The sequence below is a fragment of the Molothrus ater genome, chromosome 23 (assembly GCF_012460135.2).
Source record: "Molothrus ater isolate BHLD 08-10-18 breed brown headed cowbird chromosome 23, BPBGC_Mater_1.1, whole genome shotgun sequence".
Classification (NCBI taxonomy): domain Eukaryota; kingdom Metazoa; phylum Chordata; class Aves; order Passeriformes; family Icteridae; genus Molothrus; species Molothrus ater.
Genome location: NC_050500.2, coordinates 7998073 through 8025967, shown reverse-complemented (window position 1 = coordinate 8025967; position 27895 = coordinate 7998073). Strand labels below are relative to the sequence as shown.

At 44.0% G+C, this 27895-nt stretch overlaps 1 protein-coding gene across 2 annotated transcripts; it reads left to right on the top strand.

The window, feature by feature from the left end:
• Positions 1-32: 32 nt before the first annotated feature.
• CDC42 (cell division cycle 42) lies at positions 33-27687 on the top strand. Of its 2 annotated transcripts, none has more exons than XM_036396380.2 (6): positions 33-138; positions 12868-13009; positions 17299-17371; positions 20240-20349; positions 20445-20642; positions 26285-27687. In XM_036396380.2, exons 2-6 carry the CDS (start codon positions 12905-12907, stop codon positions 26372-26374), a joined length of 576 nt encoding a protein of 191 aa, XP_036252273.1. In that variant the 5' UTR covers positions 33-138; positions 12868-12904; the 3' UTR covers positions 26375-27687. The 2 variants fall into 2 exon arrangements, with proteins under 2 accessions (XP_036252273.1, XP_036252272.1); XM_036396379.2 differs by lacking the exon at positions 26285-27687 and adding an exon at positions 24825-25695.
• The last annotated feature ends 208 nt before the right edge of the window (positions 27688-27895 follow it).

Below are 27895 nucleotides of genomic sequence, written 5' to 3'. Positions count from 1 at the left end.
CGGCGCGTGGCCGGCAGGGGGCGCTGTAGCTGGCACGCCCCTCGCCAGCACGCTGCGCGATGACGTCAATCGGCTGCCCCTGTGCCTTCGCCGAGGAGACCCCGCAGTGAGCTGCCAACGCCCGGCGGAGCGTCCGAGGTGAGAGTGGGGGGGGGGGGGAGGGGGGCGGAGACGGGACCGGGACCCCCGGCCGAGCCACTGGGACCCCCGGACCACCGGCTGGTGTTGATCTCCGCGCAGCACCCACCAGTGGAGCCCTGGCCTTCACCTCGGTCGGAGCGCCCGCTGTGCGGGAGCCGCCCTGCCGGGCCCGCTGTGTGTGCGGAACCTCCCCGGCAGCCGCCTGCCGGGGGGAAGGGCGGCCTCATCCCGGCGGGTCTCGGTGGCTGCTGGCGGGCGCTTGCCTTTGTGGGCCTGGTCTGTTGAGACGGTGGGCATGGCCGCCGCTTCTCCTGCCCACCTTCCCCCCTCCCTTCCGGGCGGCGGACGGACTGGACCCTCGGAGCAGCGCAGGAAGCGTTTCCGCAGCCATGGTGGGGCCCGCCCGTACTCCCTTGGCCCTGCCCGTCCCAGCCCCGCCCTGCCCGTCCCGGCTCCAGCCGCGGCCCTCCGCGCTTGGTGCAGCCCGGCTACGCCCGGGACTGTGGGAGAAGCCCCAGGGGGCTATGGGTTGGGCGAGGTGTGCCGTGCCACGGGAGCCCTGAATCGCAGGGGGGTTCGGGCATGGTGAGGGATTGAGCTCCAGCTATGTGCCCTGCACAGACAGCGCTCAGTCGAGAAGTCGCAGACTCTTCTGGGCATCTGCCTCACGAGCCCCAGTGCTGTGGGTTACCCAGAGCTGTCCCACAGCTCTCGTTACAGCGTGATGCCCCTGGCTGTAGCTGGGGCAGCAGCTAACACTGCTTCGAGGGTTCGTGTTGACATGTGTTTTTCATTCTCCTTGGGAATCTCATAAAATGTATATACTGCTGCAACATAACGCTTCCCTGTGTTTTAAAGGTCTGTTTTAGTGATCTAGACTTCAGTTGTGTATTTGTAAGTAGATAGAACTTGCAGCTGGTGACAGCAGTAGGAGACAGTCACAGGGCCAGGTAGCTGTGAACATAACAGCCAGCATTAGAAACCTGTGCTTAACAAAGAGCATTCTCGTGCTCAGGATTCCTAGTGTCCTTTCTGTGTGGATGCTGTGGCCGGGGCAGCCAGAGATCCCATCTTGACAGCAGCATGAGGAAGAAAAGCTCTGGTGAAGAGGCCATGTTAGATGGCAACTGGGTGATCAGAAGTGGCTTGCTTGGTCTGGCCATCTGTGATTGTCTTTGTCTCGTATTCATCTGTGCTTCTCTCCCAGGACGGAGGTGTGGGTTGTTCAAAGTATTGAGTTGCAGTGCCCCAAACACTTTTTTTTTTTTTTGGAAGGGAGCATTTAAAACCTGGATCAAGCTCTTTGTATTGCTGATTGGGATAATTCAGTAAAGCATTACAGCTTCTCTTTTTCAGTAAGCAAATTATATTCAGCTGGTTGTACGTGAGGAAGCTGTTGTAAACTTCCCTTCTGTTGTAAACTTCTGCTTTGTAAACTCTTGTTAATGTAAGGTTCTGAGGAAGATAGTGTAGGCAAGTGTGTATTTGAGTCAGGTCTTAGACATACAAGTAAGGTTTGAATGAGTATATTGCTGACTGTAAAAATGATTTAATGTTTAAACAGTTCTCATTTATGCTTCAGTAACAAAAAAAAAAGATTTTTAAGTCTTGGCAAGGAATAAAAAATTACTGTGGTGCAAGATAAAACATGTTTTCACTTTGGTAACATATCCTAGGCAGAAATTTTAATCACTAGATTTGCATACTTTGAACTTGGTTATTCAGGACCTGCAGCTGATGCTCTGAATTCATTAAGTGCTCTGCTTTAGAATTGTTTGTTTGCCTAAAACTGATGGTAGGGCTGGGGAGTTTGTGATGTTTTTACTGTTTAAATAGAAAAGCTCTGGAAGCTCTAGAGTGTGAAGTACCTAAAACGGAAACTCGAAAACTGTCCTGCTAAAAACCAACAGTAAACAGAAATGGAGCCCCTGTGAAACTCCCAGGGATTTCTCTTATAAGTGTGCTGTGGGCTTTCCTTGCTCTAAACCGTATGTGTGGCTGATGGAAAGTGCAGCATGAAGCTGGCCACTAATCTTGATGTAAAGTTTCTTTTTGGTTAAAATAGTGCTGTAGTACTACAATAATTTTCTGTCTTATGAGCATAGATAGCTGGACCTTACAATTAAAACCTTTTCAGCCACTCTCTTGTTACCATGGGGGGGGTTGGTGTAGCTGGGTTCCAGCTCTGCTGTTAGCTCCAGAAGACTTGGACAATAAACAAACGTGCAGCACTACAGCTGAGGTTTATGTAAGATGTTGCAGGTGAGGTGTGTGTAATCTGCTTGTTGCCCATGTGAGTGCTCTCAGCTTTGAAAGTTGTCTATGGGCTTGTGTGTGCTTATTCCTCTGCCTGCTCTTTGTGGTCAGCTGAGCTCTCCTGCTGTCCTTTGACACCATCATGAATTTATGATAGGAGTTTCTAGAACGAGAGACGGGAGGAATTGTAGGGGGTGTAGTTATCCTTGTCTTTTAGGAAAATATTCTTTGCTAAAAAAAGAATGATATCTTTTTAATTTTAGAAGATGAAAGTTCTGTCAAATCAAATGGAAGTAAAATTTCCCGGGTTTCTGGTGCTTCAGGTAGCAAGAAGCCCTCTTTAACCACTTAATCTTCTTCCTTGGCTCCTCTCACTCCCTTACATTAAATGTAGGTGAAAGCACCCTTGTTAATATATGACAAATAAAGCAACTTATTGACCAGATAAGCTTTTATGCAAAATTTTAAAAGAAATTTTAAGTATCTTTACATTTTCGCAGCTGGTCATCATTTAATTATCTGGCTTTCGCCAGACCCTACACTTTACACTTTATTATGGTTGTACACTATACGAACTGAGTGTATATCCATCAGGAAGGACTGCCATTAGGAGTGGTAGGTAAAGAAATCCCGTTCCCCAGAGTTTCTGCAAGGGTTGAAGCCTGGCACAAAAGTTCTCCCTTCCTGAGGATGTCTGGCGACCCCAACATAGTGGTCAGCTTCCTCTTGCAGCCCATGGGTGTGTATGTCAGTACTTGAGGTGAGTGACAGGAATGGCATTAAGGGAGGTAATTTCCAGCTTCTTGTGGGGGATCCTTTAGGTTGCTTTTGAGTGGATGAACTGGGTTTGGTTACCTGGCCCTGGGTGTGCAGAAAACTGCAAACAGTGAGAACAAGAAGCAGAGTTTGTGTAATTAATCTTTGTAATCTCCCCTTGGAGTTTCAGAGAATGACTCTGACCTAAAGAGTTGTAAAACTTCAAAATACTAATTTTTAGTAGAGCAGCTGTTCTTTCCTTTAAAATGTTGATTTTTCTTCCAAACAAGTGATATTTTATAAAGAGAAAACAAAGAATTTGTTTTGAAAAGATTTTAAAAGCTGTTATTATGGTTTAAGCTCTTGTGCTGCCAGTTCACCCCATTACTTTACAGTGTTATGGCATAATTCCTACCAGGAGAGTTGGTCCATGCACCATTTTCTTTTTCTTGTCTCATGAAAAAATACAGAAGCTTTTTTGTAAAGTAACATGGGGACTTCCTTGGGGCCTTTGTCTGGAGAGGTACTACCTGTCTCCTGTAGGTACTTCCAGCTACATTTTTGCCAAGTTGTCCATGCCTGTGATGAGATTGCATGGGATCTGCATGTGTTTTCCAGTGTAGACCAAACTCTGGCAGGTGAAGGTTTTCACCAAGCTGAGGTGGTGTTAGAGCAAGCCTTAGACTGCTGTGGATTGGGACCAGTAGAGACCCTGGGGGAGCTGCAGAGGGTTGATGTGGCATGTGTTGCTAGACTCACAGCAGTAGCTGAGACTGCCAGAACTATCTTGCTTTGGAGCAAGCTGGTTAGAATTGCTCAGCTCGTCTCAAGTTGAAGGATGCTGACCTGTGTTTCTGGCCAGTGATGAGTGTTTTGTTTGGGGAAATAATGACAAAAATGATCCTGCAGCTTTGCATGCAAGTCAGGAAGGCCTCTGCCACTCCATGAGCTGGATGACTGTGTGCACCAAAGAGCAGCTGGGGAACAGCTGAATGCTGAGGGGCTTGTGTGGGGCCTGGATCTGACTGCATCAGTGTGTTTGAGCAGTTACCTTGAGTTCAGTGGTACTTTGGGGTTTAGTGCATGTGAAGTGTTGCTGAGTCTCCCATGTCCTGGAATGCTGTTACTTTTTCATGAGCCTCTTGTGCATCTGGCGATAGCTGAATAACTGCCAGTTGCCCAGCAGGTCCTGAGGAGAGGGCTGCTGGGGCTCATCTTGGGCTTGGCGAAGTGGGGTGGTTCCAGCTGCTCTGGTTCCTTCTGTTGGTTAGGTGAATGAAGGGCAGCTCCCCTGCTGCTGTCATGGTGTTGGTGAGCCTTCCAGCTACTTTATTTTAACAGCGATCCAGGATAGCTCAGTATCTGGAAAAAGTTGCTTTTGCAGTGTTTTTTAACCAGGCTTTATCTTTGGAGTCTTCAAACAGCATGTTGGTACGCAGCCTGAGCTATTCTCCCTGAACACAGTGCGTCTTCCCGGGAACTTTCTGTTTGTGTGGATGGAGGACCTGCAGCTGTCCTGTTCCCCGCGCATAACAGGGCTAAGCAGGATCTGCTGCAGTGTGCAAGACAGCGTGCTTCTCATGAAGGAAAACGTGCCTCAAAATAGAGGAACTTCTCCCAATATCTTTTCTACCTCTGTTGAATGTAGCTGGCCATGGGAAAGTGGGGAGAACCGTCAGGGCCACGTGGGCCTTGGTTGGATGCTGTGTTCAAATAAGAGCGTAGGTGCAGCTTGTATTTTTAAATATTACCAGTATGCAACAAAGTAGTGAAAATAGGGGTTTTTAAGTGGTAATAAAATATTGAACATGATTTTGTTGCATGGTTGAGGAATACAGCCTCCTGTAGAGTGTGAAAGTGAAGAGTAATAAGATTAAAATGCCTTTGGCAGAAAAGGGCTTAATGTAACCCCACACACTTCCCAGTGCTTAATCAGGGGCAGGTTTTTCCAGTGGTGATGCTACTTTTGACAGCGTAACTTTAACCAGAGTGATAATGGGAAAGTTGTCACTTTTTTTCTGTGGAGTTTGTGTTCATTTGAAGGTGGTTGGTTGGAGCCTTGAGGTGGGATAGTGGGCAGTACCTGTGGCTAAGGAGGTGCAGGCACAGCTGCGCTGCAGTGTAACTGATATGGCAGCAGAGCCTGCTGAGTCACACTACCTAGCTGGTCAGCTTTCTGGTTTTGAATTTAGGGCTAAAATGGGATGACATGTTTTTCCTCTTCTTTTTATTGAAGTTGCAAAACTTGGTATGTGTGTTACGGTGCTGCTGGTAGTTTGGGCTCAGGCTATTCAAATTCCCCTGCCCAACTGTCTTCACTTCCTGTTTTGTGTATGTGTACCAGGCGGTTGTGAGGAGTCTTTAGGAAGATGTGCAGAGTAGCTCTCAAATATTACAGAATTAGAGAGAGAAAATTACATTAAGTATAGAAAATATCAGTTGACCTCAAACAGTGGGGTCCCTTCCAACTCAGCATATTCTGTTCTATTCTATGATAGCTCTATGATAGTTGCATTTTGAGAAGAGATCTCTTATTGCTTCTTTGGCAATTCATAGTAATTTGTCCAGAAAGGGGACTTCAAACCTGCAGAGGTGCTGGGGTATACGGGCTCTGTTGAGTCCATTAATCTGCAGATTAAGGGATGCTTGAGGACTTCAGACACATGCTTTATCTTCCAACAGGGATTCCCGTGATGATAGCAAACTTTGTGGGTTGCAAGAACAACAGAAACCTATGAGATAAACCAGGGCTGTCATTGTATTGATCCAGCTCTGTTGGTGATGGTGATCCTGTGGCTCTTCCCACTGCTTGTTTTTGTGTGCCTGCCCACAGATTTCTCATGCTGACATCCAACACCAGGTTGAGACTGTTGATGTGAGCAGGCATGTAGGATGGAGCCCAGCAGTATGCTCTGCTGCTGTCGTTCTCTTCAACTTCAGATAAAAACCCACCCACTGCAGATCCAGGTCTTTACCTGAGTTCTTGTGTTTATCTTGACAAAGCTTCTAGTGCAACTGAACTTTTGTGCCTCTGTCTTGTAATTAGACACACTTATAAAGTAAACAGCAACACTGGTTTTTGGAGACAGAATTTGTACTCTGCAGGGAGAACTGGTAGTATTTAAAGGATTGTGTCTGATCTGTTAGTGATAGTTAACCCCAAAACAGTGCTTAAAGCACGATAGCCTTTTCAAGATCCTGAACTGATGGAGTACAAGATTGTGTCTCAAGTCTGTCCCTTGTGCTTTTGCAGGCTTTAGCTTGGATTTCATGATTCCCTTGTTCTAGAGGAGTGGAACTTCAGTACTGTTCTGGTTTGTAGTTCAACAGCCGCTTTAAGTCTCACCTAAGAAACTAAAGACCCAGGTGATAAACTTGACTTGGAACCTCTGGGAACAAGTGTGTTTGTGTATAGAGATTAAGTGTCTGCAGCAGCCTAAGCTCTGGGCAGGATGGGCGGTTGAGCTTGGGCACCAGGTAGTTTAGAACCTAATATATTCTTTTATGTGTCATTTGCCACTTTACTAGCATAGAAGTGGCAGATGTGTTTAGTTCTGGGGTGAGATCTTCATGAAGAAGATGATTCCTAGCAAGCTGGAAGGTGGGCTTTTTGGGTTGGAGGATTTTCATTGTGTCTGTAGATGGTTGCTGCACATGTGCAGAGGAGAATTCTGGCCCTGGTGATACTACTCTTAAAACCAGTCTTGCTTTCTGTGCCAGTTCATCCTTCTGTAGTTAACTCTTACTCAGAGAGTGGCTTCTGTTTGTGTTTTACATCACAGGTTTTGTGACTGTACCAAGAGGTCCAAGGTCTTCTCCCTGTGCGGTTGGCAGCTGAGCTCATGTGGTCCCTTTGTTAATGGCTTGGGATCTCTGCAGAGAAACAGTGTGTTGTATGTGGTGACCTTTGTTATGTAGTGTTTGTAATATAGGCGTAGAGTGCCTCTTCCATGTAATGCTGGTAGGTATCTCTGGTGAGGCAAATCAGGTTGCTGGGATTGTAGCAGCCAAGTACCTCTCCTTGGTGCCCCTATGACTGGAGAGATTTGTCACTTTGAAAAGCAAAAGTGTTTGTAGTAAGGCTAGAAGAGGTGGCTGAGTGTAAGGACCTTGAAATGGAATAGATTAAATTGGGAAGAAATTATCAATACAAAGGAGGACTTTATTTAGAACTGTGTGGTTTTGCAGGATATGAAATGAAACTACCATGGAAGGGCAAAAGTAGTTACCTGAGATCATGAATAAAATCCTGTGAATATTGTTCCTGTCATTGTGGACTCCTGAGTGCTTTGAGTTGGATGAATAAACTGTTAACTGTAAAATGACATTGGATGGGGAAAAAAAAAAATCTTAGTTTTCAGAAATGGCTGCTTGTTTTCTTTGAATGAGGAGCAGGTGCCCAAACAGGATCTGGAAGCTGTGATTGACTGGTTAAGGTTCAACTCTTATGCTAATGGTGTATCCCAGAGAGCACCACAGATTGGTTCTTAGTTGGCAGTACCTTGCAGTGAGCCAAGGTAGCCAGTCCTAGTGATGAAATGGCAGCAGTTTCAGTCCTGCCTGATAGAGGAAGTGGTGGTGCTGCCGAGGCAGGAAGCGAGTTCAGGACACGCAGACAGATCTGACAGCACAGTTTCCTTTAGCTGGGAGAATGTGCACATTTTAACCTGAAAACAAACTTCAGTAGCTTAAAAGTTAGAGAAATTTTAACAAGCTTGAAGGCTTGTGATTTCTTCTTCAGATTACATGTGAAGCAAGAGTGAAGGTGAGATCGTGGGGATTGTAATTCTGAGTTTAGTAGGGAACACTGATTGTGTACAAAACCGCACAAAATTTCACTTAGTTCTCCAGTTAATAGTGCACATAGGTACTGGAACAGATTGGAGCTACTCTTAAATTACATAAAGTTTGTGAAAGCCGAGTGCTCCCGTAGTACCACCATGTTTCATATGCTTGCCTCTAGGATGGGAAAGTCAGACTTGCACAAAAGATGCAAGTGTGTTTGGGATGGTATGGCTAGTGCTTAGTCAGTGGGAACCTGCCATGGGTACCGTGGATTTCTTCAGCCTCTTGTGATTGGTTAGTGTCTTGGTGCTTGAACAGGCCTGTGTGACCAAAGTGTGTCCCTCCTGAATTTCCTTTGCTCCAGGAAGGATTACCGAGCTCCAGAATGTCCCCCTGGAGACTTCTGTTCCTTGTTTGTTGTATTGCTCACGTCTCTGTTAACACTTCTGGAATTAATCCTAAATGCAGATCAGCTGTCTTCCACAAAAGTGTAATCGAGCTTTAAAGCAAAATTCTGTAAAATGTGCCTATGAATTTGACAGAGTTTACATGGCTGTATAATCCACAGTTTCCAGATGCCAGATCCCAGTTCTCTAGGACAGTGTTGAGTTCTCTGAAACCCTGCTGTTGTGGTCACATGCTGAGCAGGTTAAAATCCAGCAAATACTGCAAGTATCATTAGTTAACATGTACTTTATTGAATTGCTGAAGGTTTTGATTACACTACAGAGAGGCTTGAGGGATCAAATCAGTGCAATGCTCTGTTTCTTTTTTTAATATGTTTTATGTATGTTTTTAAGAAATCTTCAGAGCTCCTTGAACAGAACTAAGTCATATTGACCTGCATTGCATTCCTAGTCTTTATCAGCTCTTCTGTCTGGGCTTGGCCAGATGGCACACAATTACATGGCTCAAAATCAACTCACTGCCCTCAGGCTGGGATGACTTCAGTGCTTTCCAGTCTCTTTCAATTCTTTCAGATATTTAAAACTGCTTGGAGTGCTCTCTCTGCTGGGTGTTGTACATACAGACTTCCTTTTAGTAGGTGGTGACTTCTGGGGGGCAACAAGCCCAAAGCCTCTGTAACTTCTTTGTTTCTATTTCCCTTGTCATTGCACTCTGGGGATGAGTTATTCTGTGGTTAATCTCAAATTGGATTAAATACTTTTAAACCACAAGTCAATGATCTTTAAAGCTATTCCTATGGAAGAGGAGGTCCCAGGATTGTGTATCTAAGCTCCTTAGAAATGAGCTTGTTTTCAGCTGTGATCTGTGGACTTCTTACAAGTGCAAAACATTAGCTCATCCAGCTACTTTGCCACTGCTAAGACTTTGGAGGCCTGTGCTGAACACTCTAAATCTATTTAAAACTTACACCATCTTGTTTCAGTATTTAAGCATAAAGTTATGCATCCATTTAAAAAATGTAGGGGGGTCTCTTTACCTAAGGGATGTGCCCAAATTTTTGTCTCTTTTAATGTGTAATTTTGAAGTGTCTAATTGTGGTGGAGGCAACCAGAATTGAACAACTTGTGTGAGAGCAGTGGTACTTGCTTGTTTCATAGAGAATTTCCAGTGATCCAGTTCAATTGTTTAATGGTAAATGCTGTTAGTTTTGTGTTTTAGAAAGGAGGAAAAAAACAAAAAAGAAAGAAAACAGCCCTGCCTGGGCTTTTCCAGACCCCTGTTGTGCCATTCAAATTCTACTTTAGGCTCCAGAGCAAGGCTTTGGGTTATATGCTCTCTGTTTTATTCCCACTGCCAGAAAACTGAAAGGATCAGGTCACCTGGTAGAAAACAGTAGTGCGTGCTGCCTCACCCTGTGCAGTGGCTTGTGTGTTTGAGTCGTTGATCTGCTCTACACCAATGCTTTGCTTCAGGAGGGAATTGGAGGTGCAGAGAGAATGAATGAGCAGTGCTCCTGTAGATGCTCTTGATTTGCAGTGCTGGTGTTTCTTTGAGAGAAACTGTGTGGGATAGAGCTGGTAGCTCACTGCCGTAGTCAGAGCTGTGGTAGGCATAATATGAGATGTGTGCAGCTGGTGCTGTGTCAGCCCCAGACTCTGACCTGAGCCCTTGCCAGAGAACAAAATCTTCTCTCCCAGTGTCAGTGTGGGGGGACTTGCGTGTATCCAAGGACAGGGAAGAAGCAAAGGCTTGCAGCAAACTCTGTGACCTGAGACACTTCCTAGTACTGTGGCTTGCTTGATGCTCTCTGGAGTAATGAGCTTTAAATGTTTTTTCTTTTTACAAAGGTGTATGTGAGGTTTTTTGGTAATACACAAAACCTGAGTTTATGGAGAGTCATGGATTGGTCTGTTGCAGTGAGCACAGGGAATGCTTCAGAGTCAGGATTCTATCTCTAGTGTGTTTTCTGGGCTCTGGACAGGTGGTCTGAAGCAGATGTGTAACCTGTAACTTACAGGTAGAACAGGAAGGGAGGATTACAGCATGGAGGAGTTCTCGTCTGCCAAGGAGAGAGCTTCTTGGAAAGAGTGCTTCTCTAAAGGTTTGACTGTAAGTGCTGTTACGTGAGAGGGATGTTCCTCCACTAGTGCCAGCCCTGAGGTGAGCAAGGACAGCTGGAGCAGGGGTTCCAGGGACTGGCTGGGCAGTGTAACAAATTTGAGTGGAAGTTGGAAAAACATATGAGAAGTGCCTGGGAAACCCAGTCTGGAGATTTGTTTTGTACTTCATTTACTAACTCTGAGAGGAATTCTTGGAGGCTGCAGCTTACTCGCATTGAGCAGCAGCAGAGCTGAATGCTTTGGGCTTTGCCCAGACCGAAAGGTAGATGGTAGAATTGTATTGCCTATGTCAGCGGGGCATACTGCTGACTGTGTCTGGGATTAGCTGGAATGCACTTGGGTTCGTTTGCTCTGCCTGAGTTTTGGCATGTTTTCCTTTTGAAATCACCTTAATGAGTGGCTCATGCCTTTGCACCTTTTCTCTGAGCACGAAAACTTTCTTAATATGGGCCTGAGCTGTGCTGCTCCACTGCCTGCTTTCTGTCTGGTTGTTCTTTTTTTTTTTTTCTTCTGAAATGGGACTTTCTCTGGGATCAATCAGTGCTGACAGCATGGCAAGGCAGAACTGTGGGAGCCCTTCGCAACTGAGGCAATGTTGAATAATAGTACTTGGGTGTAAACAGTTGAACTGGCCTGAACACAGAACATGTCTTCTGAAATGTAAATAGTTGCTTTTTCCTTCTGAGTAAATATGTGTTTGCTTCAGGGCCAAATTGCAGAGCTTTTTGTTGTATTAATGAAGGGCCTGTTGATATGTCTGCACAGTGCATCCTTCTGGATGTCTGCTGGGAAACTGAGATCTGCATAAATCAATAGATTCTATTGATATTGAAATGGGGCACTGGTGGCAACACCTGATGCTTTCACACATAATTTATTATCTCTGTGCTTGCTGAAAGAAGAATTATAGGTGAGGATGGCAATGTGAGTGCCTGGTGTACCAGGTGCTTGCTGATGGCCTGCCCTGAGAATCTTTGCTGCCATTTCCTAAAACTGCTTGTGGTTTTGTCCAGGTCTTGTGGGAATGGTTGTAGCTAGTATTCCCCTACAAAGTACTGTTCTTAGGAACTTTTGAGGATGTTTATTATGAAGGTAGCTGTCTTTCTTGAAATCTTAGAGCAACCCTGTGGTATCTAAAGAAGAGCTGGGGGTGGTATGTTTCTTTTGAGTCCCTAGCAATTTCCTTTCCTTGCAGGCATGACGGTGTGATACACAGTATCAAATCATGTTGCTGGCTGTGACTAAAGCCTCAAAAATTTGGATTTGCACTGTACTTTATTTACATTACTGTAAGAAGTGAAATCTTCAGGAAGTGACCAAATGAATAGTTCAGGAGGGATTGATTTGGATTTTTTAATACAGTTACCCGACTTGCAGTTACCCAGACCTGAGAACCATGGCAACATCCTTGCTTGATAAAGCTTTGCTGGCAAATTTGTGATGGCAAATTTGCTGCTTGCAACACCTCCTGCTCCCCCTCAGGACTTTACAGAGACTGTGCAGCAAGTCTTTGTTGCTGTAAATAAAAGTGTTTTGGATGATATTATGCTGACAGTCAGTGAGAGCTTTGCCACTAATTTCCTGGGGTTAGGATTTCACACATCTATGCGAAGGCATGACCAGAGGCCTGGTACACCTCTAATTAAAATAATACACAAATGAAAGACAGCTGTGCAACACTGGAGATAGCCAGCAAGTGTTTGGAGGAGATATTGTGATGCATACTGGTTTAGTTCATGCACTAAAGTTTTTGCTGAGACTGTGTTGGAGTAACTGGGTGCATTTAGATTTTGTGATGTCAGAAGAGTAATCCCGTCTCCTTGGGATCTGAATGCCCTGCTGAGCTCTCAGTGCTGTAAACACTTCACAGTGGGCATAAAGGTATGTGTTAACTAGCAACTTTAACCAGAAAATTGTAAAATGATGCTTAGGTCCTAAAAAAGACAGGGAGAGAAGAAAATAATCATGTTTATTTCTGTCTGTACATGTTAATTTCTATTCCATAAACACTTCTGGTGTGTCTTACGCTGAGCTGCTCTCCAGCGGGAACTCTCTGGAAGGCAGATGTGTTCCTGAGCAGCTTTCAAGACCAGAGCTTACGCTTCCAGCTTCCAGTGCATGTGAGGCTAAGATACTTCCATGCATAAAAATCGAGTCTGGAAAAGCCAAAAGATGTTTTTGCCCATCTCTAGGTAACTAGGCAAGAATTCTTCTGTTTATGAATGTGAGCTGCTTTGTGTGTGTGGTGGAGGGAAAGGATCTACCAACTCATTTAGGAATGTCATGTGTCCATATCTCACATGTGCTATTAGTGGTTTGGGCTCATGTCAAAAGTTATGTGCATGGCTATCTAGTGCATGTGGGAAACATCTAAATATATGTATCTTTTTTTTTCTTCTAGGTTCTTTTTGGAGTTGATAATCTAGTAGATTTCAACAATGCAGACGATCAAGTGTGTAGTAGTGGGTGATGGTGCTGTTGGTAAAACTTGTCTCTTAATTTCTTATACAACAAATAAATTCCCATCGGAATACGTACCAACGGTAAGTGTGAGAATGGCTCAAATTGTTCTTTGGGCTTGCTGGGGCGGGGTAGCATGAGTTCCTTTTTGAACTAACCTTGATGGCATGCATTCCCTAATACGTGTTCTTATAGCCTCTTGGAGACTGACTAATACAGCATGGAGAAGTGAGAATCTGATACCATGCTGTTCCCTTCCATATCCCCTGGTAGTGCTAGTCAGTTCACCTGTATATGGTCAGTTCTTGCTACTTGACTGCTGTGCAGAATCTGCATTTTCTTTGTGGATGGATTCTGTGAGTGAGATAAGCAGTGCGAGCAACTGCAGATCAGTGGAGAGTAAGCAGTAGGAACACCTGCTCTCCTGGTTTTGCTCTCACTTCCTGCTACATCTTTGTTTTTAGGGAAAGGAGTGTTTCATGTTGCTAGAATAGTCAGTGACTACAGTTAACATTTTCTGAGGCTCATTTTTCTCACTCATTTTTCTCACCCTCACTATGGAGGGTGATTTGTCAACTTCAGCTAAGTATGAGGAGTGTGTTTGGATGCAGTCACATTCTTTTGTACTTCCAAATGTATGCATAGTCCTTAACTACGTTGAAGTAACTGTTTTGAGTTTCACAGGCTCAGTTTTCTGAAATACTGAATCCCTTGACTTATCCAAAGTTCAAGTTGAGAGCAGTTTGACTGCCTGTGAGGCATGTGCACAGTCTTCCTGCTAGAAAAGTGCTTTTCTACTTAATATTGCATATGCAAGATCGGTGTACTGCCACTGAGGTGGGTCAGTTTTTAGTGAGGTTGCTGCAAGAGACTGGCAACTGGATGCTCTTTTTACTAATTTTCTCTGTTATGGACTGAAAAGGCCATCTTCTATTAATATACAAGTTGAAGAGTTTATCTGTGTATCCCAAACAAATTTGGACGTGGAAATGCATCACAGAGAACATCTGCCACTGAAAGCGTGGTAATATTCTCTGTGTTACAAAGTAACTCAGAAGACCAGGTAGCTCCTCTGAGATGGCAGTTAGCTCTGCCTGATAGCTCTTTTGGAATAGGACTTTACGAAAATGTCTTCTCTTTGTGGGAAAGAAGTTGCAGTAAACATCATCACGTCTCTTTGAGATACTGGCTTTATACGCTATCCAGAATTTTTCAACTTAGCAGATACGAGGTTTGTCCTGGGTAGGACAGATTTCCACAAAATAAAAATGTTTGTCTTTAGTTGTAGATCAGGAGCTGAACATGAAAGAACTCCCAAACCTCCTAGTGTTCAGGGTAGAGGCAGTGGTCACTAGTGGGAACTTGTGGATTGTGCTGTAGGCACAGAAATCCGGGATCAGCCTCTCTCATGGGCTCTTTATGGATTGGTAGAGAAGTGGCATTTGAAACCGTTTTGCCATTCTTAAGTTTTTCAGTGGTGTCAGATATCCTGATGTGATGCTTGTAGGGCAGCTACATTCTGTGCTGAACCTGTGAAAGGCTGCTTGTCCTATTTAAGCTGTTCTTTATAGTCAAGGCAAAATGAAATTGATCAGTGAATTCAGCAGTGAGTGTTTCTATACTTACCCCTTAAGGGAAGTGATTAAGCTGAAAAATGTTACAATCTTAAAATGTATGTTTTGAAAGCCTTGGTTGGTATGCTGTCCTGCACACAGTAGTACTAGCTGTAAATCTCTGCTAGAAAGGAATGTGGAAAACATGCCAAAAAGTTAGTTGCCAGTGAAGTGTGTTCAAGGTGTGCTAAGGCTTCTCTATAGTGCCTTTTAAATCTGCCTCATGTTTCCAAAATGCTATTTACCTCTGAACTTCATGGCTTGAGGAACTAGCTGTTCTGGAGATATCAGAGGCCCATTCCTAATTCTGTGAACAGCCTAGAGGCATACTTCAGACTCTGGAAACTGGTATGTCACCTCTGATATTCCAGCTAATGCTTCTAGTAATAAATGGACAGAGAAATAGAACAGATACTTCTGTTCTTGTGCAGTGGCCTGGCCACAGTATGGATGGAGAGCACACCATTTCAGTTCGATAGATAGTTCTGTTCAGTTGGCGCTGTGTTTTGCAATCCTTTCCCTTCATGAAAGATGTTTCCCAGTGGAAGATGGGTTTCATGGTGGTACTGCACGTAGTTTGTTACCTGTATGTTTTTGATTTTGTTGCCATTCTCAAAAATCAAGGCAGTGAAGGGCATGTCTCTGGAAAGGCACTGGCAATGTTTGGGTTGTGACAGCTCAAGTGAGAGCTCATGCCAGTTGCTGCAGTGGGCTGCCTGGCATTGGCAGGAACTGCTTTGGGCTCTGTTTTTTAGCCATTTTGGCACAACTGAGGATGAAATTGTCTGTGAATTGTACTATGAGACTATAGTTGCCTGGTTTCTGTGAAGACCAGCCTCATAACCCTGGCCTTCTTAGGGCTCTACCCCAAACATTTCAATAGAAACTGTACCTTAACACAAAAATTGAAATTAAAAAATCCCATTTTGCAGATAGGGAGCTTTAAAAACAAAAAACAAGATGAGAAAGGAGACATACTAATTGCCCTGAAAGGGCAGCTACAGGTGGTAGCTGAACAAAAATGGGGGGATATTGCTGGGGGATTGAGCTGCCAACCATCTTCTGACATGTGGAAGAGGAAATGCTCTGACCTTCATCACTCTGGCTCCTTGTTCTGTTCCTAGGAACAGAGGAGTCCTCATCCTGATAGGTCTTTTGGGGTCTTAAAGCAGTACAGTCATGGGATGTTGAATGTGCCCTGTGAAAATGCTTTCAACCATCCCTCAACCTCAAGGTGTGATTTGGAGCTAGACCCTTGTGTGTTCAGTAAAGCAAACCCAGTGCAGTGTTTGATGGATTGAGTTGCAGGTAGTGGGGATGAATAGTGATGTCTCTTGCAGTGCTTTAAAATCTTGAATGTGCTAATTCAAAATAGTGTGAGAAGTGGATTTCTGCTTCTGGATGATGTTCTGGGGATATGCAGTGTGCAGTGGCCATAGTTACTTTCTCAGTCATTGTAAGTTTTGAAAAGCTGAAAAAAATAGGATAGTGTTAGGTCTGTCTTTAACCAGGGCAGTCAGGTGGGAAGGAGACATTTGAACTCTGGGGAGTACAGCTTTGAAGTGCGGTCTCACTGCTCTTCAATTTTTGTTGTTCTTTTTCTTTTTCCAAGGACCTAAGCTCTTACTGTTATTAACAACAGATGCATGTGACTACTTGTTTTCCACATCCCTCCCTGCTCACTTCCATGAAAAGCCTTCGAGGTGGCTGCTGATATCTTTCCTGTTGGGATTTACTTCAGCTGTGAGAGCTGCTTAGGCTGCAGTTCTGTGAGGAAGCAGAATTTCCTCATCATTCTTTGGAGATCCTGACTGGCCTCAAGTGACCATGCAGCAACTTGCAGGGGCAGGTGGTGGGTTTTTGGTTTTTTTTTTTGCAGTGGGGAGGATCTTTTTGAAGCCATAGGTTGTTTCTGCAGTATTGTCTGTGTGGTTCTGAAGGTAACATCGTTATTGAAATGAAGGATGCTGACCTCAAACAGTGCTCTTCTGAGTGGGTGGGTGTAGGAGTTGAGCTTTTGTGTAGGCCCTTGTGCTCAGTTGTACTGTGAGCCACTTAGTGGGTGAAACACTAGTGGGTAGTGCTGGTTTTAATCTGTGCAACGTCCTGGAGGGCAGTACTATTGTACCAGGTGCTGTTGCAGAGGCAGTAGAGCTTGGTATCTGGAGCCAGACTCTCCTTTTAGATTGGATTTGACGCAGATTGATTTTTTACCAGTTACTGCTTCCTTCAAAGATGGAGGATAAATCTCTCTTGAAAGGATGGACTCTATTATAGAGTTCCCTAGATACTCAGAAATATGGACTTCAGAGGATTTAGGTACTGTGAGATACAGCCCCATCACTGCGTGCCCTTGAATGGCAGGGCTGACTTTACCTGTTCTGTCCTTGTGAGGGTGTGTTTACTGTGTCTGAGACTAAGGTTGAAGTTTGGAATTTCTGTGGCAGCGTAGGAAACTTCCTTGCAGTAACAGGCAAAACACTGTTGTAGGTGTTTTGCTCAGTGATTTTTACCGTGTATTATTCAGTGGTGTACCTTACATGCCTTTGCTTGACTATGTTGTGGAAACAGTGGGAGTATCACTATTACATGTGGAATTGTTCTGTTAATAGTATTAGTGGTAATAGCACTGTAAGCCTGATGGTTCTGTTTTCCCCTAGAAGTGTCTCTTATTGAAATCAGATGTGCTCTGGCAAGGTGGGTAGGATGATGGTTTGAGAATCATGTCTCCTTGAAACATGTGTCTCTTTTTTTGCCAGGTTTTCGATAACTATGCTGTAACAGTGATGATTGGAGGAGAGCCTTACACCCTTGGCCTCTTCGATACTGCAGGTAAGAAACCAAGTGCTTGTGTCATTGTACTTGACCAAGATTTACCTGAGGTGATGTTGAACATGAAGACATACAGTTGGGGTTTTTTTGTTGAGATTTTCTTTTAATGGAAGGGGAAAATCTCTCTTGATTCGGTCAAGACAGGATGACTTATATTAGAACCTCTTAAATATGTTGTATGTCTCTGCGTCCTTAATGTGGATGAAGTCAGGGTGTGGATTTCATAAGCCCTCTCACTGCCTGCTTTTAAAAATTAAAAATTTGCTGGTCTCTTGTTCAAGCTGCATCTCAGTTTTAGGTTGGAGAAATGTGCAGTGATGAAACAGCTTTGCATGTGTGAAAAGAAATGGTAGAAACTGGTTCAGCTGCTGGATGCTCATCCCTACCTCCTAATAATACTGAAGTGATGTGGCAGCAACTGGTTTTGTAAACTCTTCTTCAAAAGAGCCCTTCTGGAGAGCTTAGTCCATAAGCATTCATCTAAAATTGTCTGATATAATTTAATCTGTTTCCAGCTGTGTTTTTACATGCATCATTAGTGTCTAATATGATTAATGAAACAATCTTAGGTTTCCAGTTAAACCCTATAGCTGTTGAAGAAACTTTCCTTTTTGGCCATCTGGTCACACTTCACCACCTGAGCTGGGACTGAAGCCTGTTCATAGTGGCAACTTCAGTGACGCAGTGGGGCCTTGCTTGATTCTCAGTGTGCACCACACTCCACAGTCAGACAAGGTCTCCTTACTGCCTCAGCCCCAGGTTTCCCATAGATGTCTCAGGCATCCAAAGCCTTAAAATTTAATTGTGGTGCAAAACCAAAATAACAGCTTGAGCTAGTGCCTGTGGGAAGAGACACTGAACAAAGCAAACCGTGGGCTTTTATATCCCTCACAGCATGTGTTTGAAAGTCTGGGAGCTTCCAGCTGAGTCCTTGGCTCCTGCTGTATCTCTGAATGTGCATCAGCTGGCGGTGCCACAGGTCCCTGTGCCCTTCATTGTGCAGAGGGTCAGTGCCAGCTCCTCTGGAGCTCCTGAACACCCAGAGCTCACCTGCTGCTGGCACTACATCTGTACCTTGAGTTGTCTGTACTGAACGTATTCTTCAGCATGGCTTCACTTAGCTCTCCATGTTCTCCTCCAAAATGTGATTTGTGTTCCCATTACTGTAAGCTCCCTAGTTCATGGATGAGGAGTTAGGTGGAAAAGAGAGTCTCTTTCCTGACGTATGTTGTGTGGTCTGCTGTAGGGATCTTGGTGGTCCTACAGCAGTTCTAGCATTGCATGGTCCCTGTGTGGGTGGGTGGTTGTGTTGGTCCTTCTCTGCCTGTTTTCCGGCTGAGGGTTCAGACCTCTGAGAAGTGTTGTGTGTGTAGTTACGCACATTTTCTGTTATCAACATGAGCAGTGATCCAGCTAGTAATTTTGAGAAGTTACCAAATTACTTTAATGCATGTAGGTGACTCTGTGCACTTGTGAATGTAAAGGCTTTCTTTCCAGAGCAGGACTGCTGAGGGGAAAGTATTTGTTCTTAATGGTTGCCTGCTTTTTCTAAATACCAGCCAGCACAGGTGACAAAATTTAGCAATGCATGAAGCCCCTATTGCTGGTTCTCAGATTAAAACCCAAGTCTTTGTTTTGAGCTTGTACTTGGAAGATGGACTTTTGGAGTAGTCTGTTAATTGCAACACGTTATTTTAGATTTAGATTAGATGCTAGGAGGAAATTCTTCTCTGTGAGGATGATGAGGCCATGGCACAGGTTGCCCAGAGAAGCTGTGGCTGTCCCTGGATCCCTGGAAGTGTCCAAGGCCAGATTGACTGGGGCTTGCAGCAATCTGATCCTAGTGGAAGGTGTCCCTGCCCATGGCAGGTAGTTGGAATGAGATGAGCTTCAAGATTCTTTACACCCCAAACCATACTGAGACTATGATTCTGGTCAGTGCTCACTCCTCTCTGTCCAGCCAAGCACAGTAGACGGGACGGGATGTCTAGGTTTCCATCTTCAAACTGTCGGTCTTCTCTATTGAGGTGTCCCAGCTGCTGTGTTGGCTCCTTCAAGATCTTGTAGGTCTTTGTATGATGAGCGAGACAGCATTAGTTGGAATCTGAGACATCTTAAACAAGTGTTTTGGATTTTGTTGCCAGTAAGTGCAGCAGCTTCATTGCCAAATTGGGTTTCTAAAAGTAGTGCTGCTGAATTGGGCAGGAGGAGGTTTAAGAATGAAATTTGACAGTCAGGCTGGTGGATCAGTGCTAGTGGTGCCTTGCAGAGACTGCGTGCACATAGGGACTCAAAGGGCGGAGGCTGGCTTCTTCCAAAGCACAGCCCATGCTGGGACTTTGGTGAGGTTTTAGGGGAATACTGCTGGGTGGCCTGGTCGCAGTCATGTGTACCAGCCACATTCTCCTCCTCATGCCTGGAGACACTTAAGTGAGTCACAGCATAAGTCAGAACAAAACTATTTTTTTCTCCCTTCTTAAGAGGAGGGGATTTTTTGCAGGGTAATGAAATTTGATGGCATAATACTTGTAATGAATGGTCACCTATAACTGGAGCGACGTTCTGCAACTGTCCTTCATAACTGAAGAGAGTGTTATGCAGTCTGAGGGTGTTTGATCTCAAAATGTATTGGAGGCTTCCCAGCTTTCCTGTGACTTTCAGCAGCTCACTGTTACATAGCAACTGAATGAATTCTGGATTTGAAACAGATTTTTCAAATGTTTGAGTTCACTATGTGCTTGGCTATTTGCTTAAGAGTTAGGATTAATCACAGCCATGTTATTGTGATGAAATGTGCATTCTGACTCCCTGTAAAGGGCAGGATTTTGTCATCTGGGTCTAATACAGTGTTAATTTCCTCCTCTCTAGGTCAGGAAGACTACGATAGATTACGACCCCTCAGCTATCCACAGACAGATGTATTTCTGGTCTGTTTCTCAGTGGTCTCTCCTTCTTCATTTGAAAATGTGAAAGAAAAGGTTGGTTGAACTCTGCATGAAAACAGAGCTGCTGAAGTATGTCAGGAGTTATCTTAGGTAGTTAGTAACAAATGCTGTGTCTCTTCTGTCTTTAGTGGGTACCTGAAATTACTCACCACTGTCCAAAGACTCCTTTTCTGCTTGTTGGGACCCAGATTGATTTAAGAGATGATCCCTCAACAATTGAGAAACTTGCCAAGAACAAGCAGAAGCCTATAACTCCAGAGACTGCTGAAAAGCTGGCCCGGGACCTGAAGGCTGTAAAATACGTGGAATGCTCTGCACTTACGCAGGTAAGGGTTGGTCTTTGACCATTTTTGCTTGCTTTTATTCCATACTTTTTTCAGTTCCAGGGAAAAACAGCTCAGTGTGGATGTGAAGGGATGTAAGCTCTGTTTCTGCTATTTACAGTGTAGCTTTCTCTTTGTCATGTTGTTCTAAGGCACAGAGAGTTGGCAGTGGTACAAAGAAAATCAGCCTGTGTGGTTTAGGCCTAATGTGGGTGATGGAGGAGGGTGTGCTTACTGTGTTTGCTTCTGTGCTGGAGAAAAATAACCGTTGATAACTTAAAACGTACATTATGGACAATAATTGGGTTGGGACACAGAGTGCATGTCACTGCTGAAACAAGCAGGCAAAGGAAAAAAATGCCTTTCGTTAAAGTTAATGCTGGTACTTTGAAGGCTGGAAACCTTCATAGTTGATAGCTGCCTTCCCTTCCTGTGCAGCTGGTGGTGAGCTCTTTCCTATGTCCTTCCTTCAGATAGAAGCTCTGTTAAAACAGAAAGTAACAGTTAAATAGTTCTTAAGACAGTTCTTACATCATGTTTATAACTTGTTAATGTGAGTCAAAAAAAAGTCAAGTAGCTGATTTGAGAGCAAGAAACTCAATTATCTTTTCCCTTTCAGTTAGGAATACTAGAGTGGGAGCCATTTTCTGGCTAGCTGACCTGTTGGCTTGACTTTGGATGCTCTGAGAACTTAATCTTAGGTTCTTACTCTTGCAGAATTGACTATAACACTTTGAACAGCTTCCTTAATGCTGGTCTGTAAAGAATTTGTTCATCTCTGATGTGCATGGAACCAGGGGTGCACAGTATCAAGCTCCTCACTCTTTCCAGTTATGTTGTTCATTGATCTCCTTGAGCACAAAGCTATTACCAAACTTCACAAATCCTGAAGTTCTACTTATCTTGCCCCTTTTTTCCAGATTGCATGTTTACTCTTCCATTTAAAATCCTCAGGCTTTTTTTTTGTAACAAAGATTTGCCTGGGTGTCTCCTGTGAAGGAATTGGCTTTGCTGGAGTTGTGCAGGACACTGGCACTGGAGATGATGTGGTGAGGCATGCTACTGTTCATCCTGGGAATCCCTGATCAAAAGGTGGTCTTGGCCATGCTTCCTAACTGCCCGCAGGCAAGCTGAGGGCTGTTCGTGCTTGAGCTGTAGTTTTTCTTGGGTCTGTTCAGCCCCAAAATACTGTTTTAGATGGTGTCTGGCACAGCCTGAATGCTGCTGCTGACTAGGTTGTAGAACCTGCTAATTGGGTAAATACCTGCCAGGGCCTTTGTCCTGTATTGCTCTCTGAGACCCTTTCCTCTGTAGCTTTGGACTTGCTTTGGACTTGAGCTTGTGTCTGCTCAAATTGCATGGAATCACTTAGAATTACTACAGCAAGAGTTGATATGACAAAAAAATGGTGGTGTTTATCCATTCTTTCTATTTCCCGATAGACTAATCTGTATCTGTTGCAGTGAACAACTTTATGCACTTGGAAGCTCAGCCTGTATTTTCTTCCAGAGCGTTAGTGCTTGTATACCAAGTGATGATTTTAGTGGTCAGGAGTGAACTGGGAGGAGGATTCAGAAGCCTTCTCACCTGGACAACTAGTTGGTTTGCATCTGCTCCATTTTTCTCCCTTCCTTTGTTGTTGACTCACCACTTTTTTCCTGGGTCTGTCATCAGTAGCTGGTGAAACAGCATTGTAACTGATCTGCACAGGGTTGTGTGGAGCTTCTGCAGTGATCTCACTGGCAGCTTGCTGAACACAGAAGGCAGCTTCCCTGGCCTGGAGGGTTATTTTCCTACGTGCAAGGTGATGCTGTAGTAGCTGATTTTAGCTGAAGTGAGACTCAACTGGGTGTTCAATCTCTCTTTGCCTTGGATGCTGTCTGTGCGGTTCACTTCAGCAGTGCAGGGTGTTTTTTTTCTTCCCAACTAATTTACAAATTACTTTGACACCACAGTAGCTAATACTCATAGAATCATGGAGCTGGCATTATTTATTTTTGTACTATGTGAGTCATGAGAGGCTGAGTTTTGAGGTTTTTTTGTAAAGACAGAGTATCTTCTCCCCAAGTTTGGATAACTGCTCTATTGCAGAGCCAGTTCTATCCCCCTTTCCTCAGATTGTGGAATCCCTTTTTGTGATGAAGGCATTTTCAGTGTCTGTCTCAAGCCTTTCTTTACAAAATCACCCAGTGCTACTGTGACAGGTAGGTGAGGCTTTGCTGTTAGGAAAGGGTGACTGAGAGATTGCAACTACAGTGATTGTTACTTCTGTTACTCTTGGGTATGGATGTCTGCACTTTCTGAAGCTCAATCCTAGTACCTCACACCAGAGATTTTCTCCTGATGGTGGGTTGCAGTTTTGACACAGATATATAAAGCGCTTTAAGCTGTCCATAAACGGAGGAAGCCTGATCTCAGCCTGTTTCCAGTGTAACGCAAAAGTCATGATTTTAACAGGCCTGTGTGTCTGTGGTATTGAAGACAATTTCTTCCCTTCATGTTGTTACTCGTGGTCATCCAGGCTTTTAACCCTGGTCCATTTTCACAACAATTTTGTCCCAGTCCTTTTTTTTATCCTCTTCCCTTTTTTGCTTCCTTCCTTCAAAACAAATCCCAAATTCTGCACTGCTGAACAAATTTCTTGCAGGCGATACAAAAATAAGAGGAATCCCTGAATAGGAGAATTTAAGTAAAATTGTTTTCTTGACTCTTGCCCTGCCTGGGTTCTTAATCTGTTTAACAGTACATAATTGATTTTATGCTGCAGCCTTTTTCACACAGAGAAATTAAATTTAATTACTATTTAGACTTCAGAGGCATTATATATCGGAAGTCTTTAGCTCTTTTGTGAGCCTGAGTTGCAACTCACTCAAAGAAAAAGAAAAATTGCTGGGGAGGAGGTACAGAATGTACATTGTAGTTTCCTTAAACTATTGTTCTTTCAAGTATAATCTTGCATGTTATGTGATGGCCTTAAATGCTTCCAGATTAGAAGGCCTTAGAGGTCTCCCATGTATGTGCTTCAGTAAAATAAGATTAAAGACCTTCTAAAAGGGATATATCCAGTATAACCTATTAAGGGAAAAACCAGTTACATTTGAATGATCTGAAAACAAATTAATTTTTGCACAGATTGCAGTTGTTTACAGGATGTAATTGAAGCTTTTCTGTTTGCTTTCAGCTATCATAAAGCAGTTCTGAATTTTTGAAGGGTGCACTCATGACAGTAGATTTAGGCGAGTCCAGTTAGTCTAAACTGAGCCAGGTTTCACTTCTGGTGTGGTGTGTAACCTGGCAGACTTGGGTGGGAGTGGTAACGCCCTGCACTGTTCCTGTTGTGCTTACAGCAAATGCAGCGCATACTTTGTGCTCCAGTGTAACCCCTGCAGAGTCCTGCAGCTCTGTGACTGCTTTTCTGGTGTTGGATCCCAATTGTTGCACTCATAAAGCTGTTCCTGTCTTTCTGTGGTTACACTTGCTTTGGCAACTAAACTGAATAACTGAAATGCACCATTTCCATGCTGGCTCCCAGTGTCAGAGTAGCACTGGTAAGGTATTGCATCACTTCTAAAGACTTGAGAGTTAGTGACTGCCAGTGATGATGGCTTACCAGGGTGGTCCTGCTTCCATCCCAGAATGTGTGTTCCCAGCCATTTGGAGACCTTCAGTTATTCAGGGGCTGAATTCACAAAGCAGAGGAGTTGTTTGGAGCCTTTGCTCTGGACCTGGGGAGTTGGGAGCAATACTCTGTGCATCCGAGGTGTTCGCTTATCCACAGTGGGTGACGACAAAAGGTTTGATTGACCTTTTGGGTCCCCCTGCTGGGGCAAGCTGCTGTGTGCTTGATTTATTCCTCTGTAAACTCCCTCAGCGTAGTACAGCAGTGGAGCGGAAACCGTCGCCATTTGTGTGGCCCCCTCCCCCATGTTCTTGCTGTGTTTGTGCCTCTGCCCTTCTGAGTGTTGATTTTGTCCGACTTGGCCTGTCACATGTTCTGTCTCTGTCATTGACTTCTGGGTTATCTAAATGAGATTTTCTCCTGGGATCTACTTTGTTTTTTTGCAAAGTAAATCTGTTTACTGCCTCTGTGAATTCAGCCTGCTCCTGAATGCTCTTTGTATCTGCTTGTTTTTCTCTAATCCTCTAACCTGGCTGCTGTTTTTTCTCCTCCCCTCTGTCTTGTAGAGAGGTCTGAAGAATGTGTTTGATGAGGCTATCCTAGCTGCCCTCGAGCCTCCGGAAACTCAGCCCAAAAGGAAGTGCTGTATATTCTAAACTTTCTTCTTCCCCTCTTGCTGCTGCTTCCTCTGTCCCACTACTGTAGAAACCCGGTTAAAAATGAATCAAACCACCTTGATTGAAAGCTGTTGTGCCTGCTTGCCATCTTAGAGCGACCTCTGTATTAGCTCTTGGACTGAAAACAGTACTTGAGATCTTTAGTAAAACATTGTGACTGTGGAACGTGAACTGGACTCGCTTAACTCCCTGCTGCTTGGGTTGCCAGGTGTGGCTAGCTTTATAATTCAGGCTGTTGGGGGAAAGGATTTGGTTACATTGTTGTTTAAAGAATGACCAAAAAAATGAGAGATGATGTTTCATCTTCCTGAATCCAACTGGAAGAAACAATGGGTGTGTTTTCCATTTCTACTTGTGACTCTTAACTGTATTTGCATGACAAAAGTACCTGAACTGGTGATCTGCAAATGATGATGTAAAGTGAAGGGTTTTCTGGTTCTCCTGTGTGCAGTGAGATGTTTGCTGTTGCTTTGGCTGTCTGTGCTTTAGTGGAGTATCTGTCAGTCCTTGGGGGGAAGGAAATATCGATGTACTTGCTACTGCTTTATGAACTGTTAAAATTATTGCTTTCATTAACATGGTAGAGCTCTTCATTTCAATAATAGATCCTTAAAGCCTGTTACTGTAAGATGTAAAGCTGCTGCTTACTATTGTGCTTCTGATTTTTATTGTTTTAAGGAAAAAACATCGATTGTAGCTTGTCTTTAAATTTTGAAATTAAAAATTGCAGTTGTTTGTATAAATGACTGATGAAACTTTATTCAAGTTGCATTTCCTGGCTCCAGTTTAATCCTTAACAGAGTGTATGATACCCCTCTGTACTCCTCCCAGCTCGACTTCTCTGTTACCATGGCGGCTTTCTGGGCTCTGCCTGGCTGCTTCTAACCCTGGTGTTTAGGGCTGGATGCCTGACCAGAACATGTACTGGACAAGGTTATAATTGCATACTTACCTTGTCTCTCCTCCACTGACACACGGGGGTGTGTTGTCACAGGTGTGCTCCAGGTTAAGTTCTTCCATCTGAATGCAGCACTTTCTACTTTGTTACTAGCACATGAAATATGAGTAGCCGGTTAGTCATAAAAGTTGCCTTAAGGAAATTACTTTGGTGCACGTGTTTTGCTACTTGTGAAGCACACTGCTCTGTTCTCTGAGGATTAGTTTTCTTGTTCTGAAAATGAGATGCTCTGCTGAGAAGCTGTACGGAGCTTCGCTGGGCAGGCAGGCTTTAGGGATGGCAGATCTCCATGTGTCCTTAAGGGGTGTGGCTGCCACTTGGCTTTCTGGGGTTTTGTTTGTGTGAAAAATCAAAAATGAAACTGCCCCTTTCTCTCTTTGCCCCTTTTCAGAAAGGCCTAAAGAATGTATTTGACGAAGCGATATTGGCTGCCCTGGAGCCCCCGGAGCCGAAGAAGACTCGCAGGTGTGTGCTGCTATGAACGTCCCTCCACAGCCCCTTCTGCAAAGCTGGTGTTTGATGTCATACTAAAAGCAATGTTAAAATCAAACTAAAGATAAAATTTTAAAATTTGTTTTTGCAATAATGATAAATGCCCTGCACTCCCGTCTCCCCCACACGATCCCTGTGTGAGATGAAAATGTTAGTGTTTATTCCCCAGTGCCCCCTCAATTCACTTAAACTAGTTAATTTTGAGTAATTATGTATTATCAGAAGACACTGATCTTTACTAGTTTTTTATTTTGTTTATTGTTTCTAATTTTTTTTTGTTTAACATCAAGGCATGCTCAATGACTTTTTCTATAACAGACTAATTTTAGGCTGTTTAACTGAAGTCTTGCCCCTTACGCTGGTGCGGCAAGACTTGGTTCTGGTTTCTAGACCTTGTAGGGCTGTTCTGCAGCCAGCCAGCAGCCTGGGTATGAGCAGACTTTAGTCAGAAAAGCAAAATGTCCCAAGCTGGTGCTCCTCTAAGAAGGATTGTAGAAAATACATCTTCTCTGAAGTTGCCTTGTATCTTTTTGCCCTGGCTTTTTAACTGTGCAGGTAATAAATTTATACCCCATCCTCTAAGTTACAAAGCCTTAGGAACAGGAGAATGATTTTCTCTGGATGCACCATCAGACTTGAGACTAACTTGCCGGTCTCTTCCTTAATCTTTGCCATCACATTCTTTTGGCTCGTGCTGAAGAAATAACTGCCCCTTTGGAAGTACACCTAGCTGGGTCAGTTGGCTTTTATTGAATCTACCTTCTGGCAATCCTTAATTATTAGAGAAATGCTTACAATGACCAGCACATACACGGCTGCTTGGACACCCTAAAGGGACCTGGGATGTGCTACAATGGGTTTTGGAGCTGGCTCTGATGGTGCATCTCTTGCTGGATGGCTTGGCATCCTTTGGGGAAAGGTGGAAAGATAGACCTGTGTCAGTTGAAAAGAAGTGCAGGGAGGGGCTTCTGGTGTTTGGTGTGACACCATATTGGGACCAGTTGAGGGAACCCCTTTTTCTGCATTTTGCTCATGAGTAACCTTGGACCTGTAAGAGGGGCTCCAACCCCTAAGGATCATGTGCAGTGTCTCTACATAGACCATCTGGAGTATCATAAGGATTTTACCAAAAATATATTTTGGTTTGCAAATTCAAAAAAATTTAAGACTTAGGGAATCTTCTCCATCTTCCACAATTTAAATTTCTTGTAGACTCATTAGTGTTGAACCAATGCTTTTTCATGTCTAAGTTCTTTGTATATGCATTCTTTTCAGATGTATTAAAGTATCTTCACAAGCCTGCCTGAGGGTAGTTATTTCCTTTGCCTTTCTTCTGAGTGTGAAGGACTTGTAAATATGGCTTTTATCCCTTGTGAGCCCCCCCTTTCCTCCTTGTGAGCTAGCTTTTCCTTAATGTTTAATCCTTGTCAGTCTGCTTCTGGCCTCAGTCCTGTCAAAATCGCTCTAATCTTTAATGCAGCATCTTTCCTGTCAGACCCCATGAAGAAGA